Genomic DNA, 17,084 nt, shown 5'->3' on the forward strand with positions numbered 1-17,084 from the left:
AAAATTCCTGTAATCCAAACAGTGCCTTAGCTTGAGCCTCATTAATACTGTTTAGGTGGAATGAATTGATTTGAATTGAATTAAATCACCGAAAGTCTTGGGTGGATTGTTTTGGAGTTTAGGCAATATGAAAGCGGAGTCCTTATGTCTTCATCAGCTGTGGAAGTGGAGCAAGTCATTGCAATTATTCAACCCTAAAAGTTCTAAAAAAGACTGCCACTTTTTAGACCCTTCCACTGTTCCTGATGGGGATCCATTGATCAGATTGGCCATAGCAAGTCCAGCCAAATGACATTGAGATCACCTAGATCGGATAACCCTAGGCCCTCGATCCATCTATCTTTATTTTGGGTCCCCCAAGAAAAGCTAAATCATTGATTTTCTAGCAAAAAATTATGGGTGCAACCTGGGCCCTTGATCCATCTATCTTTATTTTGGGTTCCCCAAACCAAAGTTTTACATGCCAATTTTTACTACTATCCCAAGAAGTCCGTGGGCTCAACTGTGAGTCCAAGTAAACAAATGTTTTTGGGCCTAGACATGAAAAGCAAACCGAAGAAACCGAAAAACAAATAATCATGCAAAATCCAACTCTTACACCATGACAAACCTATTAGAACCATTTCAACTTTCAAAGTCCTTCCCTGACACCCTCACTAGGGGAGCTTGCTTTAGTATTCTCACCAGAATTCTCCTCCTTGATGGTAGAATTTTCCACTCTAGGAACTCAGTCCTGCAACAACCCCACAATAGATTCCCCTGTGTATATGAAGCTTACTTTTTTATGATATTTTGCTTTGGACTGAAAACATGGCTCTTTGAGCAACAACCCTTCCTCTCCGAAAAATGATCATAAGAGGAGGGGAAAGTAAGATCGCCATTCAAAAAAAGAAAAGAAAAGGGAGATTAAGATCCATTTTACTACATCCTCCGAGCATCACAAAATCCTGGAATGGATTATTTTCAGTTGGATCGTTCCATGGATTTGGATTTACAGTAGAATTTGGTTTGAATCACATTCCCGTTGCTCTTCTTGTCCTTCAACATTAGGATCAATGTTTGAGACAATCCTGAAACAAGCGTATACTGATATGTTTTTCCTAGTATTTAACCAGTAAGCTAATCATGGAAAAATGATTGCCAACTTCATTATATTTCCACCATAAGTTCTCAAACCATTAAAATAATTTTTCATATATCAGCGAGAAAATTACCATGCCATTTGAAGAACAGTCATGTAGATTGCACCGAAAACTAAGAGCGTATTTAGCCAGATATCTAGTTACAGACACTCAGGTAAAGGCAGTGTAAAGTCTCCATTTCATTCTGTGGTTGCGAGCTTCTCTTCGTCTACTTCAAAAGCCCTCCTCGCCACTTTAAGCTCTTCATGCATGGATATCAGTTCCGTACATCGGTGGAGCTTTGGCATATCCTGGTTGCATAAAAGAATTAGAAGGGAGTACAAGTTTTCTTACAGTTTATCACATTGACAAATTTCAAGAAATAAGGCAAAGTATCAACGAGAAAAAACTTTATTCAGAAATAGAAGAATAGAAAAAAAGATTATGAGAAATGAACAAAACGTACAAGAGTAACCACACAAGGTAGCCACAATTTCATCTCTTATATAAATATCGGATCAACCCAGGGAAAACGCTTAATCAAAGTGCAATATTGTGATGAATAGCATGTCCATTAAAACGTAAAATAAAGAATAGGCATATCATCCCAGACTGAAGTTTTCAGATCCCTTTGGTCACTCGTCAAAGTGGCTATTCTGAACCAAGGGATGCGTCTGGTGGAAACTATTCCCTTATCCTGTATTGGAGTGTTTATGGACAGAGGATAAACAGGATTCTCCGATATGAGTCACCTTTGTAGAATTGGAGGGGATCAAAAGTCTGGTCATTCAATTGTGAGTGAAGAAGAGAGGGCGGGGGGGGGGGGGGGGGGGGGGGGGGGTGGGGGGGGGGGGGGGTGTCAAGTATAAGACTAACATAGCATTTGAAATAGGATGATTAAAAGTGGATAGATAACTAAAAGGACAGTGGTAGCAAGGTGGGTAGTAACACTGACTGATACCCATAAGCTCAATTTGTGATAATTCAGTTGGACATCTGAGCTAACCTGAAACATGTGAAACACCCAGTTACTCCAAAAGCTTAAGCTGTTGGAAAAAGTGTTATTTAATCTTTTATACTTTAACACTCCCCCTCACGTGTGGTCCCACTTTCTTTGGGTTGGCCTATACGTGGCACACGTGCCCCACTTTTGGGTTTGGCCATTGCATGTGAATTTTGGTATCAACTATCAAGGAGGTTTGAACCCAGGCATTTGCTCTGATACCATGTGAAACAACCCGTTACTCCAAAAGCTTAAGCTGTGTTAGAAGGTGTTATTTAATCTTTTATACTTTAACAAAACAGATGCAGTAAAGATATAAATGATATTTTAAATTCCAATTTTGGTCGCCACGGAAATGGAAACGTTTCGGTTAGAAATTTCGGAATAAGTCATGTAAAATCATGGAAACATACATAAATAAATGCAAATGATAGAATTTTAAGATTAAACTCTAGGAAATGCTAGAATTGGAGCAAATACACGCTTAGAAACCATCACATATGTAGGATAGCCATCTATAATGGTTTAATAACATTGAATATCTAGTGACATACGTTGTCGCACATGTCTGATAAATTAGTAGATACTGCATTTCACATATAATTTATATAATTATTTATCCATAGGGATTCACTAGCGTCCATTGCAGAAGGCATTTCGCTGATGGTCTGTTGCATGTCAGAGCAGTCACCTCATGAATGAAGACAAAATCTGCTAAAAAGTGAGCCTGCAGACCATCGGTGAAATGCCTTCTGCAATGGAAGCTAGCAAATCCCTCATACATAACAGATACAATTCATATAAATATCATTATGTAACACATATTGATATAGTATGCCAGTAGTTTACTTATGCTTTTGGCTTCGATTTGAGTTTCAAATTCGGTATGTGGAGATGAAAACAAAAACATTCCGGTCGTTTCGTGTCGGTTTGGTGGAAATTTAAAATCATGGTCATAGAAGCATTTGGACCTTCCTCCAAATTAATAGGGATTAAAGACTGGGAAAATCAAGGGTAGAGACCCTATGGGAAGGACCAAGTCTATTTTTTTAAAAACATAATCAACAATGGTAGTTGTAGAAGTGTATGTAGGGATTCAACTAATTGTATCACTTGGACTATGATCAGCAGCCCAAGCCAATGGGCAGTAACTTATGATGGTCGTAAAATTTTAGATTTCGCTAGACCTATGGACGTCACTTTGTGAGGCGTATGAGCTCTTCTTATAAATATTTCACCATATTAATAACATTGTCATTTTTCAAATATGCAAGTATGCAACTTGTCAACTAAATTGTTTCCTGCTCAATGGAAAAGAACTTGAGAAGAATGAATGTCTTAATATTTGCAAGCAAATGCACCAACTTAAAAAAAAAGTGAGTCCCACAAGAATTTTGGTGGCTTTTAAATTGTGACATCACATCTCTGAAGATAATGGTATGTGTGCAATAAAAGATATGTTTACATAGCTTTTGGATTCAGATAAACTCAGAATATGCTTGGAAATCTTTGAGCTAGTAATAAAAAGATGCATCTATCTACAATGTTTTTATGAGTGTTTTTAAAGGTGGACCATGGACATGCGACACGAGGCGTTCAAACCCCTCATGAGGCAAGGCAGAAGCTTCACAGATTATCTAATTTATAATTAAAGATAAATAAATATAGAAAAAAGAATATTTACCTAAAAAATATCATAAATTCTAGAAAAAAGGTGTGGCTCATTTTCGAGCATAAATCTTCACTCAACTAAGAAAGAAAGTATGAGGCTTAAACATCTAATAATATATTGCATTCTTAGAAAGCTAGTCATTCCCTCAGCTCACAAAATACAACTTACCAAAGCCCACATCACAAATTCAGAAATCAGAACACAAATGAAAAGCTGTAATTCAAAACCCCAAAATACTAAAAACACAAATGAAACAGAAAAAAAAAGTTAAAAATTAGGTTGAAGGTCAAAAAGAGAGAAAGAAAGAATAGGCTTTTGTAGTCACGTTTGCAATTGATGCTCATTCAGCACAAACTCTACATCCAAAAGGGTGCTAAAGAGAAATCCCTCATAAGTGATGAATTTAAATTCCATTGAACAATTAGGAAGTGCTGAATAAAATTGTGTTCCACCAAAAACTATCCCCCAAATCTTCAAATCTCTATGATCTCATATAAGAGGGTCTTATTTATTTTTATTTTTATTTTGGAATGATGATGAAATTTGTTGAGAAAATAAACAATCAACAACTGGCCGAGATGGTCACAAAGAAGAAAAGAAGAAAAGGAAGCCAAAAACAGCTCAAATGGGCACATCCAAAGGATAGGAATCAGAATAACCAATGCTTCTGTAGACTCTCTGGCCGAGTGAAACTTATCCATGAGGTTGTTGGCAGTCACCTAACATACTGAAAATGTGAGGGTTTCAATTCATGAAAATGGGCTTTATATAGCTCACCATAGCCACTAGAGTAGGTTTTTTAAGTTGGAAATGAATAATAAAAAGGGAGATGATAAATTCGCAACCCCTGTAGGATAATTCGCACCCCTTATAACGTGAATTGTGGCAGACTTTTAACGCTTTTTGACGTCAAATCACATTAAAAGGGGTGCAAATTATCCCACAGGGGGTGCGAATTTATCATCACCCAATAAAAATTATCCTTTTAATTTATAGTTTCTGCCCATGCACTATGCACGCAGGCATGTGATGTGAAGCGTACGCCTCATGGCAAGAGGCCTACATGTTACTTGCATCATACTTTTTCCAGTAAGCATTGAGGCTTTCTGAGTATTGTCAACAAGTAATATAGTTTTTTTTATTTTTTTATGACAGAGTATCCCCACCCCAATTTTTAGGGCGGGACTATTCCCTATGGATGCGCACAGTCACCCGTAAACCACGTGCATTGGGTAAGCCCGGGGGGATTCGAACTCGCATCACTGGGGAGCATACTCATGACTTTAAGCCAGAGAGCCACACCCGTACGGGTTAACAAGAAATATAGTTGGCCAACTCATAGATGAAATGGACACGGTTGTGATGGAAACATTGCCAAGGACAACCAGAAACATAGCTTGGCCAAAGAAAACAATGAAGTAGATAACTACAAGTCATGTAATGTTTTATTATATAGATAGCAATATTTACAGAACCGAAAAACGCAAACAAAAACCATAACTGACATCCATGTATACTTCCACATAATAGCAGGTTAATAATAAAACACAATTATATGAATGAGCTTCATGAATGACTAAATATGCTATAACAACTTCAGCCAGAAGTTACCTTACGGATTAGAAACAAAAAATCTTCTGTCAAAAGTTTCCCCCTTTTTGATGCAATGTCTTGGGCTTTATGCACCTGCAGAAAAGTGGAGAGTAAAAGGTTACAAAAGAAGAATACAGCATGAAACTGGAAGATTCCAGATGGACCTTATAGATTCAACAATATGCTCATTGAATTCCAATTCTTGTAAATCTGTCAATATACCTTTGACATGGATTGATGGATATTGGATAGCATAAAAAGTACGATTCCAGCTTCTGCATGGCAAATAGATATAGCAGAAGAAAAGAATTGGAAAGCTAGCCTTTGTCCTCATCCAATAAGAGATAGTTCACCAAAATGATGGGCAAAGCTTCCACCATACTGCATATTAGATTTTCCTATGTATAGTACAGCCAGGAACATTTCTGTATCTTGTTCCAGCTCTATTAATATGGCCTTAAATGAGTGTAGTGCGGCAATTCCCAGTGTAGTTTATGTTTCATCCTCTTCTCTGTCTCTCTATGAATAAAACACTTTTTCATCATCCAAGGCTTTGGTTCAGAGTCTTGGCCTCTAGGTGTCTTTTGTGCTGAAAAAGTCTCGTGGATGAAAAATAGCAGTAGCAAGACTCAAATACTTCTAGCTGTTCAATGTCAGTTTGGTAACAATCAGGATCCTCATCGATGATGGCCCCCACGGTAAAAGAAAATACCACAAAAATTGAAGAAAAAAAATTAAATAATTAAAAAAAAAAAACAGGAAAGATGGTGGACAAGACATGCATTGCTAAACAAATACAGGGAAGATTCATGGCTTAAGGTTCCCAAAGGGGGAACACTCGATATGACACGCATCAAGCTGTATCCAAGTTTTTCATGAATCTTTTGGTGCAATCATACCGGCACTGCACAAATACCCTGGGTCCCAACAGAACTCCAAAGTCATGCGTGCGTGCTTAGGCGAGAGTAGTACAATTATGGGTAACCTCCTGGGAAGTCCTTGTGTTGCGCCCCTCTTCTATCTTTCAAAAAAAGGTTGAAACTCAAACATTAAGTGGAAGGAGATGTGTATATGTAAGAAGGTGGGAGGCTTGGGATTATATGACTTAAAATCGAGGAATGAAGCGGGACTTCCAAGAATTTTCATTTATCATCTCTCTCTGTCTGTCTGTCTGTCTGTCTGTCTGTCTCTCTCTCTCTCTCTCTCTCTCTATATATATATATATATATATATATATATATATATATATATATATATATATATATATAGAGAGAGAGAGAGAGAGAGAGAGAGAGAGAGAGAGAGAGAGAGAGAGACTTCAATTATATAATCTACCCTAATGCTAACATGTCTAAAATCTAAATACAGAATTCAAAACATAAATAACTATCCAGTGATAATGCAGTATAATGTTAAAGGCAAACTGTCCTTTCATTAGGCCCTATAACCGATACAACTCACTGTAAGTCATATTTATATCAAGTTCTATATATGCAAAGAACTTTTTATAACAGTGAAATCGCCAAATAGTTATAATAGTGAAATCGACAAATCGTTGCCAACCAAGAACTTTATGCACCTATTAGTTAATAATTCAGGAAGTCTTAGCTGTTCATAATACAAAAGAAAGTGAAGAGTAGTTGGAGTTACCAAATCCATGACATACTCAACAACAATGTCTTCCACAAGTGCCACTGTTTCTGGAAGCGGCTGCAAAACGATATAAAACAGTTAAGAATCAGTACCAAACCAAATAAGGCATATGATGAAGAAATTCATCATAAAAGGGCATCCATACCTATTAAAACTTCATGAAATTCAGAACAAATAAAGAAGGGAAGAAAGAGGGTCAATGTTCACCAGAACAGTTACTGCATGCTGATGTCAGCACGTACCATTGCTGACGTCAGCAGAGGAATTGAACCAAATAAATTGGAATTCTACTAAATCACCAAGCTTTGTTCTCCTTTTCTTCCATAATGTCACCAACGGCATGTGCACACGCCAAATAGTTGTCGTTGCTGAAGAATAGGAAATCTATTGAGAACTATATTTGCAGCCCAGAAGACTGTAGGAAACCATTTGTTATTTTCTTTAGATTAATTATTAATTATTTATTAGTTTCATTTGTATTAGGATTACTTAAAGTTAAGAGTTGAGGATAAGTTAGGACTAGGAGTCCTAGTCCTAGAGAAATAGTTTGTCTTAATCCTAGTTGGATTTAAGATTGTATTTGAGTAGGAGGTGCATTTAACCTAGAATATCCACTAATCTATCTAACAAATAGTTTCTATCCTTATCTTGGACATTTTGTATTAATTTTTTTTTCAAGAAGGCATTTTATATTAATTTGATCTAAAAAAACCCAATTACTTGTCAAAAGCATGGAAAGAAATCAAATAATCAATAAAAGGTATCATTAGAGAGCTTTTAGTTAAAGAACTAAGCGTATATTATATAAATTGGTTGTTTGCTTTTATTTAATATTTTCCACAGCATTTTTCTGTTTCTATCAACATAAAGTGGGAAATACTATAAAAAAAAAACTTCTCAAATTTTCGCTTCCTCTTCCTGTATCGCTTCTCCCACTCACTCCCCACTCTTGCAACTATGGGCAGACGCCATTAAAAATGGCAAGCACATGCACAGAATATGTCCATTCACTGAATTTAATACTATAATTTCTACTAACCAGATTACAACCAGTGGATTTATTCAGCTCTCAACCCTTATATCCATGAAGGCAGACCCCAAAAAATGATGGCTTAGTGAAATTGAGCATAATGACAATGTTAAGAAAAATATCCAATTTCCACCAACACAATTACAGTGGATTTATTCAGCTCTCAATTGTATTCATGACAGAAAACTCATAGAAAAGATGAATAACTGAAAATAAACAAAACAATAAATTGAGAAAATTGAATTTTGACATTGTGAGAAGCATGATACATACATTGGGATCATCTCCAAATCCATACATCATGTGTTGCACTGTAACATCAGAGTCATAAAAGGTATATCAGTCATTGCTACATAACTACGGAAAGCTAATCGCTTAACAAGAAGTGCCCCACTAAAATAACTGCTAGCAACCTCCCAACAATGTAAATACCGTAGATTCATCTCAAAGCTGACACAGTTATATGACTCAGTAAAACCCATTGATTAGAATACTTAATGGATGGAACACATTTTTGAAAGATGTGCTATACCTTTTTTTTGTATTACGACTTGCGACAAGATTATGATCAATGATTGATGAGGTTATAAAAGTACAAACCAAAAAAATAAAGACTTCAGCTGGAATTAGATGAAAAATAATAAAGATGTACTGTTCATTTAACCACAACCATTGTTAACGGATCAATGACTCGATTATGATCAACGATTGATGAGGTTATAAAAGTATAACCCAAAAAAATAAAGACTTCGGCTGGAACTAGATGAAAAATAATAAAGATGTACTGTTCCTTTAACCACAACCATTGTTAACGGATCAATGACTCTTCAAAGTTCAAATTACAGCACCTGGGCAGAAGTAATGAGCAACTATGAAGCATGGGTGCGGGTGCGACACGGGTACGTGATTTTCCAAAAAACTCGGGTGCGGGTGCGTTGAATATAATAATTTTATTATTATTTTATTATATATTTATAAAAATTTTAAAAAATAGGAAAGCAATCAAATAACAATAACATTACCATTCACCAAAATGGAAACCGAGAGAGAGAGGAGAGAAAGAGAGAAGCCCGAGAGAGAGAGAGAGAGAGAGAGAGAGAGAGAGAGAGAGAGAGAGAGAGAGAGAGAGAGAGTTGCAGAGACTCAGAGAGAGAGGGTGAGGGGCGAGACAGAGAGAAGGAGAGATGCGTGAGTGAGGGGGTTTTAAAACCCTTTAATAATTAAACACCCCCCCCCAAAAAAAAATTGTTATTGGCAGCCACATCGTTTTTTTTATATTTTAAAAACACTTAAAAACGTGTCGGGTGCGTCGGGGTGGGCACCCCAAATGCACCCAACACACACCCGACACTAAAAATTAAACAAAAAGGTTTTTTGATTCGGGTGCGCACCCGACACGCACCCGTGTCGGATATGCACCCGATACGGGTACGCGGGCCATTTTGAAGCACCCGTGCTTCAGAGATGAGCAATATGAACGGCAAATTAACTTACCATATCTGCATTGATACCAAGGAAGTTTCTGAAATATTTAGATTTTGAAAATTAAAAGAGAATATTACAAAACAGAATGGGAAACATACACCAATCAATACTAACAAAGGAGGACGGCAAGAACAAAGATCTTGAGCTAACCAAAATCTTATAGGACTGTTATTGCGGGAAAATCTGCATCAAAAAGCATTGAAGATAGAAGAGGAAGAGGAAGAAGAAACTAGAGAAGTTGAGTTCAAGGCATCAATAGTCGTCCTCTCCCTCACCCAACTCACCGGAGAAGAAAAAAGGAGAAGAGAAAGAGAAGAGAATTTTGGTAAGTTGCAGCCCCAGCACACGATTTTATTGTATACAAAATATCATTCGTAAAATTTAACAAGAATTTCATCAGGGCCATCTAATGATAGGTTCAATCAATTAAACATAAATCCTATCAATTAAACATAAAGAGCTAACACTTACGGTACATGAAAAAAGGATTGTATGTGGGCAATGAGCCCTATCTCACCCAAGTTCTTCAACACCCACCCTCAAGCTAGTGCATAGATTCCAGTCATGGCATTCAAAACCTAAGCATCATACAAATGATGAGTCTCCTACTAAGCACTGAAAGGGGAATTTTTTTTTTTTTTTTTGTAAGCTATTTTACTTCATTTTATTTCATTTCATCAATGTAGAGAATTATATTTGGTAGGCAGCATTATTAAACTACACAATAAAGTGCATACATTGTATTTTATTTCATTTTATTAAGGTAGAGAATGATATTTGGCAGACAGAATCAATAAACTACACAGCAACGTAATCGTATCTTATGCATGGGATGTCAGATCGGTAAGGGATGTCAGATTGGAATGAGACCAATAATACCTCATAACTCTTAGGCGGTATTGAGATAGAGTTGGGGTCCTTGGACGGGAGAGTGGTCATTGTACTTTCTTATACTTCATTAAATTGTACTTCCTTATTGACATTATTGTTCCAGATATGTGCGACAATGCATGTCACTAGGTGTTCGATAAGATTAAGCCATTATGGATACCTTACTTTCTTATGTGAAAGTTTATAGGTATGTATTTGTGCTTATTCTAGTTATCTTAAAATTTCATCATTTGTATATGTTTCCATACGTTTTCGCGGTTTTACATGATTTCCACCGAAATTTCCAACTGAAACTGAAATGTTTCCATTCCTGTGCCGACTGTAACCAAAATTTAAAACCTTGCAAGTAACTAGATTAACATCAAGGAAGGTACAATAACCAATAGTTGAAAGCTTGTATGAAGAAAACCCTGCCTTGTCTACATCTGTAAAACCTTCTGTTGTTATATATTGTTCCTTAATATAAGCCCTTCTATCAGTTCTCCCTTAAGGTATCTTAAAATATGCCGATAGCTTCCCAATTTTCCACAGTAGGACTTCGAATAAATTGGCGAACAATACTTTAAAAGGGAAGAAAATATCTAGACATGTGTGATAGTGGTAGATAAGCTTTCCAAACATGCGACAATATCTACCAAGATCTTCAAACAACCCCTCCCTCCTTCCTTATCCAGCTTAATAGTGGGACCCATTTGAGTATCAATAGGCTTTGCTCCCAAAATTCCTAGTTTGAACAAGAGATTTGTAACATATTTCCTTATAGACAAACTAATTCCAAATCTTAACAGTCCAACTTCACTCCCCACAGAAATAATGTAGCTAACCAAAATCATTAGTTTGCATGTGGTCTTGCAAATATTTCTTGGAAGCATCTATCTTTTTCTTAGCATTACAAATAACAACAATAAGGCTCACAGTCTCACACTGCAAGAAAATGAAGACATCCACACGATTAAGATAAAATTCACATTTCAAGATGATCCATATCTCCAGAAGGGACAATACTAAGTAATGTTTGTGTCTGTCATACGTCAATTTTCAAAAAAATATATAAAAATGTCTGTGTCTGTCAGAGGAATCACCATATGTAAAGAGGGATTGGAAAAGGAAGGAAAATGATTTGGAATAGACGATCTCCAATGAGCAAAGAAAGGAGTATCCTCAAACAATGAGACATCCATTTATAGAATAGTTAATTTAAAGTTCAAGCACTTATTCTCAACTCAACTCAACAAAGCCTTCGTCCCAAACAAGTTGGGGTCAGTAAATGAATCCTTTAGAAAAATTTCATGACATGAAAAATGTGTCAAATGTCAGGATGACATTTTTTTTTGAATGGTAGCAATTTGATTTGTGAAAAAAGACCGAGATGGTCAAAGAGATACAAGAAGACCCAAAAGGGAATACATCAAAAGCAAAATGAGAGAGCAAATACAACAAGGGGGGAGGAAGTCAAAAAGCGGTAACCGTTGCCTCCCAACTACATCACGAGCTAGTTTGTCAGCCTTACTAATAGCAGACCTTCTAAAATGATTAAAAGTAATAGAGGCTCCATCTGTCCGGTCCTGAATCTCATCAAAGAGAGAAGCAAAGCGCCATGGCGGAACGACAGTCCCTCTCGACCATCTAATGACACTCATAGAGTCACCCTCTATGACTGTTCTATTGAACATAGCCTTGTCTAAATGCTTTATAACCTGATAATCAGCTCTTACCTCCACTTCATTTGCATCTGAAGATCCAATTGGCCCCGAGAAGGCCCAAATAGTGTTGTTGCTGCTTGAATCTCTCATAACACCTCCAATACCTGCAGGGCTGGGATTGCCCAAGCTAGAGCCATCAAAGTTCATTATGAGCATTCCTTCCGATGGAGGCTCCCATGCCTGGACCACCAAAGATCTCTCTTTGATGAGAGATCCCAGACTTTATACCCGGATGACATTAATTAAACATGTTAAACAGATGTAGATATTCATTTGGTACTAGTGAGTAATACCATTAAAAATCAACATATCCATTTCTATGCTTGTAAAATTGAACAAGAACTAAATACACAATAAAAAAGTATTCAATCCAACCTCAGTTGTCAACTCCATTCCAATCCATAAGAAATTTCCAAAAATTCTGTTTGGGATGGAATCTGGAACGAAAGACTCCACGACAATGCTGCGGTCCGTATTCTAAAAAATTCCAAAAATTTTGACCAGAATAGGGTGTTTGAAAATTTCATCTAAAACACCACGTTTCGTCCATGATAGACCAACAATGAAGTGAAAGTGACCATCACGGTGTTCTTTTCCTTCAATTTTTTGTACTTTAGATTGCAAGGTAAATGAGTGGACTTTGGGTATTTAATAGCTCCCAATTGAATGAGAAGGTTAAAAACCATCAAGAACCCCTCTTTTGGTAGCATTCGGGGTTTCTTTGGTTTCCCAATAACCAAAACTGAGGTTGAAGATGAGTAGACGAATTCAATGTAAAGAAAAGGAGGATGAGTAGACTAACCACATAGCCATATCGGGACTACAAACAGCTTGTGCCAACTTATCATGTAAAGCGACAATGTGTTGCAAAGCCACACATGAAGTTCTAGAAATTAGGGGCTTTCTTGACAAATACATACATTCATGTGCAAATTACAAAGCCATGATCGATGTATAAATGCAAGACAGTTCATTATATTGAATTCTATTAATCAATAAAAAGAGGAAGTGTAAACAGAGAATGACTCTAGCAAGTGCCTCTACTTACAATCTTTCTGGAATACTCCTCGCTTACGTTTGAAAGAAGCCTCGGACGGCTGTGATGATCCAACTTTTGGCTTTGAAGCATGACCAGCAGAAGAACTATGCATAACTGCTACTTAAGTATGTCCACCTTCAATACATTTTCGTAAGAATTATTACGGTTCATGAATTAAATTTATTATTATTTTTTTTTTTTGAATGGCACATGAATTGAAATATACAACATAAAAAACAAAAAGGCACCACACAAAAAAAATAAAAAACAAAGAGGCTGAAAATATTCAAGCTGTTATAAACTGGATCTAAATATATTGAAAAAAAGTAAAACCAATTGATCAAGCATGCACATAGACAATTCAGCCCAAAGAAAAAAGAGGAAAGAATTTGATAACCATAAATACTAGTAATAATAATTTTAAGAAAAGCTGAAAAACAAAAACATAAAACAAAATTTCTTATGGTTTGTTTTTCCTTTGTTCTCATGTATCAACCATCTTTTTTGAGGTAATAAACTCTCAATCGTTCAAAAATTAAGCACACTACGCATTAGCAGGAGGCCCTTTCTTGGAATTCAAGAAGGCAAATTTAGGGTTTTGAGGACTGATTCCAGTTTCCATGATCACAATCCATCTCCAGAAGAAAAATAACTTCTGGCCTTTTCGTTTTCTTTGAATAAAACTTGTAAACAATAACAAGAATCTCAAAGGACACCGAGCCTTGGCAAAATAACGAAAGATTTGTTGTAGACAACAAACAACAGCTAAAACATAAATGAAGCTAGAGAAATTTTGAGTAAATTCCTTGTTCAAAGTTGTTTTGCACAATACGAAATAGTAGAAAAAACAAAGAAAGGCATTACTCGTGGTAGTAGATATCACAAGAGCTTGCCGCGACTTCGCCACTAACAAAATCTGTTTTCACTTTCTTGAAATAAATAATAAGGGCTCGGCGAACTGACACGTGCTTCTTTGTGATTGGTTAATTTCAAAGAGAAACTCGGTCGCGCGTTTTACAAATCTAAACCATTCATCTCCTATGCCCCCGATTGGACTTCGGGGAACTCCAAGGGACTTGAGGGCACGTTCCAATCGCAATAAAACTATCGTAAGACAATTTCCTGAGGGTACATTCTAATCGCAATAAAACAATGGTGGAACAATTTCCAACTTTTAATGGAAAACTTTTTCACTGTAGAGTGTAGAGTTTTCCTTTTTGTTGATACATTGCACGCAGTAAAATGAGTTGTAAAGCAAATACAGTGATCCAATGACCACTACGTAGAACTCAAAATTCTCTTTGCTATCTATTCTTATGGAAATTAAATCTAAGGGCTGGGATCATCTTCTCTGGAAGATTTTAGGGCCATGACCTATGCACAATGAGGACTACTTAATGAACTGTCTAGATCGTGCATATGGGCTGCAACACCACTTAATTCCCAGCACAATAGAACAATAAATTGGCAATCCATCAACAAATATTCTGAAAGAGAAAAGGCTCTTTTCTTCCTAAAAAAAATTACCATAACCATTCTGAAACATATAAAGGGGCAGCATAATGAGATTTTCAAGAAAACCCAAACAGAAAAAAAAATACCCACGTATGCCTATCTATAGGGCTGCAACTCGAGCCGGGTTTTACCCGACCCACATCGACCCGACCCGAAAATAGCCTGGGTTGGGTTCAGGTTTCATGGGTTTCAGGTCTAGCCGGGTTGAGCATTCAAAAGCCCGCATGAATCTTGGGTCGAGCCGGGTTTGAAGGGGCCCGACCCGACCCGAGTTACATAAGTTATAGTATGTACATTTTTTTTCTATTGTTAGTTAAAAGTTAAAAGTGAAAACCCAAGCACCCACTGTTATTGTATGTGAGTGTAATTTCTGCTTCTATGAGTTGAGTTGATTCAACATTGTTTGATTGTAATTACAACATTGTTTGGTTTGATTCAAGTGTAATTACGTTATTGTTTGATTCAAGTGTAATGTGAGTGTAATTTCTGCTTTTATGAGTTGAGTTGCCTTGCCAAACAAGAATTTTCCTTAAAAAATTGCGTCAACGTGAAAAAACCCGACCCGACCCGAGATTTATCATGGGTAGGGCTGGGTTTGGGAATCGTGGGTTTTCCGGAAAAAAACCCGACCCGAGATATTTCTCGGGTAGGGTTGGGTTCTCCAAAACCCGACCCGCCCGACCCGAGTTGCAGCCCTACCTATCTATCACAAACAAGTAAAGCAAACTAATACAATCCAAAACCAAATTTACACTATTTTGTACGACGCATATCAAGGCCACCAATGAATTTCCATCAAAATGTATCTTTTATCATACAGAATTCAAGCTAACTAGTACAATCCAGAAACTGATTTTTAAGTGTAATCGGTACGACCCAAATCATGGCGGCATATTAATTCCCATATATACACCGAATACCGCTCTTCAATCATGCCCAAATCAAGCAAAGCAATACAATCCAAAATCAACCTTGAACCATACAGTGTCAGTTAATTTCCATGCATATTCATTGAATGTGTTTCAGTAATAAGCTTAAATGGCCACGGCTATAGAATCTGAGACAAATTTATTCCTTTTTAGTATGTACTATTTTCAGTTCCCATAATCAGTTTGGGACACAGAATCGATTCTCAAAATCCAAAACAAACATGACCTTAGATAATCTTAACCCAAATCCAAAACGAAAGGCATTAGATAATGGTGAAGAGATTGAAAGGAAAGAAATAAAGCAAAACAGATAGAAGGGATTTCCTATTGGCTTGGCTCGAACGGCTGAGAGGAAGAAAAACACTAATAGGGATGTCCCAAATTGTTTTGGAAATTAATAAGGTTATTTAGTGGCAATGGTAAATTCGCACCCCCTGTCGGATAATTCGCCCCCCTTGAAATTTAAAAAAAAAAAGTTGTTCTGTTTGGTTGCCGGGTTTTTTTTGTTCCTGGGAGTTTTGTGGGAGAGTAACTTAAATTTTGGTCCCATCCCATGTTTGGTTGCCTTTTAGCACTAGGTTTATTTTAATCCCACTCTTGAAATGATTACTTGTGGGGTGAATTTTCTAATCCCACTTTTGTAATGATTGCCTTTTCATCCCATCCCAAGATAACCCCAGGAACAAAAATAAACTCAGGAACCAAAAATAAGCTTGAGAAGAATTTTTTTCTACGCAACAGTTCAAGCAACCAAACAAAGGTTTTGTTTTTGCCCACCATATCTCCCAGGGTATTTTTTTTCTCTCACATAACCAAACATGGGATTTTTATTTTACCAGGATACTTCCAGGACTTCTTTTTTTCTCCCACATAACTCCCGGGAACAAAAAAAACCTGGCAACCATACAGCAAGACCCTTTTCCCTTTCTCACTGCTTGGGACAACAAAATCAGTGTACGAGGCAATCTGAGCCGTTGGACACATCCACCAACGTAAGTCTAGTCCTCTACAAGTCATAGATACACTATATTTTGGTGTCCCAAGTAATGAAAAGGGGCGGATATATCACTTCCCTTTTAAATAAAATAAATAAATAAATTCATTTGATCCATGATTCGTTGGAACAAAAGAAGGAATAACCTGGCTAGGTATTGTACTGGCCAGGTGTTCGTGCCACTGCTGAAAAAGCTATGTATGGTCAGATGTTCCACCCCGCCTCCAATTGTGGGGCATATATAGCATAGATGAATGGCTCTGATCTAATGTGGGTCCCACCTGTGAACTGAGCACCTTCTCCCTGTTTTCTTCACACGTTTGAGGCAAACGATGGAGATCTATAAATGCAGTTGTGGAATGCCCATGGCCATTTGAAAACTTACAAAGACTACACCTAAAAAAACACTGACAAAGCTTACAGCATGGGAAACTGGGATTTGCTAGGCAATTTCGC

At 36.9% G+C, this 17,084-nt stretch overlaps 1 protein-coding gene across 2 annotated transcripts; it reads right to left on the reverse strand.

Annotated features, from left to right (window-relative positions):
* Nucleotides 1-1,126: 1,126 nt before the first annotated feature.
* On the reverse strand, nt 1,127-14,209 carry LOC143853061 (transcription initiation factor TFIID subunit 13-like). 2 transcript variants are annotated; one of them, XM_077362777.1, is made up of 6 exons: nt 14,055-14,209; nt 13,200-13,325; nt 8,346-8,383; nt 7,040-7,099; nt 5,408-5,482; nt 1,166-1,432 (listed from the first exon to the last, which is right to left on the reverse strand). In XM_077362777.1, exons 2-6 carry the CDS (start codon nt 13,300-13,302, stop codon nt 1,322-1,324), a joined length of 387 nt encoding a protein of 128 aa, XP_077218892.1. In that variant the 5' UTR covers nt 13,303-13,325; nt 14,055-14,209; the 3' UTR covers nt 1,166-1,321. The 2 variants fall into 2 exon arrangements, with proteins under 2 accessions (XP_077218893.1, XP_077218892.1); XM_077362778.1 differs by lacking the exon at nt 14,055-14,209 and having other exon boundaries at nt 1,127-1,432; nt 13,200-13,310.
* Between the last annotated feature and the right edge of the window lie 2,875 nt (nt 14,210-17,084).

The sequence above is a fragment of the Tasmannia lanceolata genome, unplaced genomic scaffold, assembly GCF_043159265.1.
Source record: "Tasmannia lanceolata isolate RefF3 unplaced genomic scaffold, GAP_Taslan_0.1 ptg000019l, whole genome shotgun sequence".
NCBI lineage: Eukaryota > Viridiplantae > Streptophyta > Magnoliopsida > Canellales > Winteraceae > Tasmannia > Tasmannia lanceolata.

Bases quoted from the DNA above. Each gene is read 5' to 3' on its own strand.
- LOC143853061 (XM_077362778.1), bottom strand. From the start codon at position 13,302: ATGCATAGTTCTTCTGCTGGTCATGCTTCAAAGCCAAAAGTTGGATCA. The intron at 7,100-8,345 runs GTATGTATCATG...ATCGTTTTGCAG, and splicing joins GATTTGGAGATGATCCCAAT to CCGCTTCCAGAAACAGTGGC. The intron at 5,483-7,039 runs GTAACTCCAACT...ACTTTTCTGCAG, and splicing joins TTGAGTATGTCATGGATTTG to GTGCATAAAGCCCAAGACAT.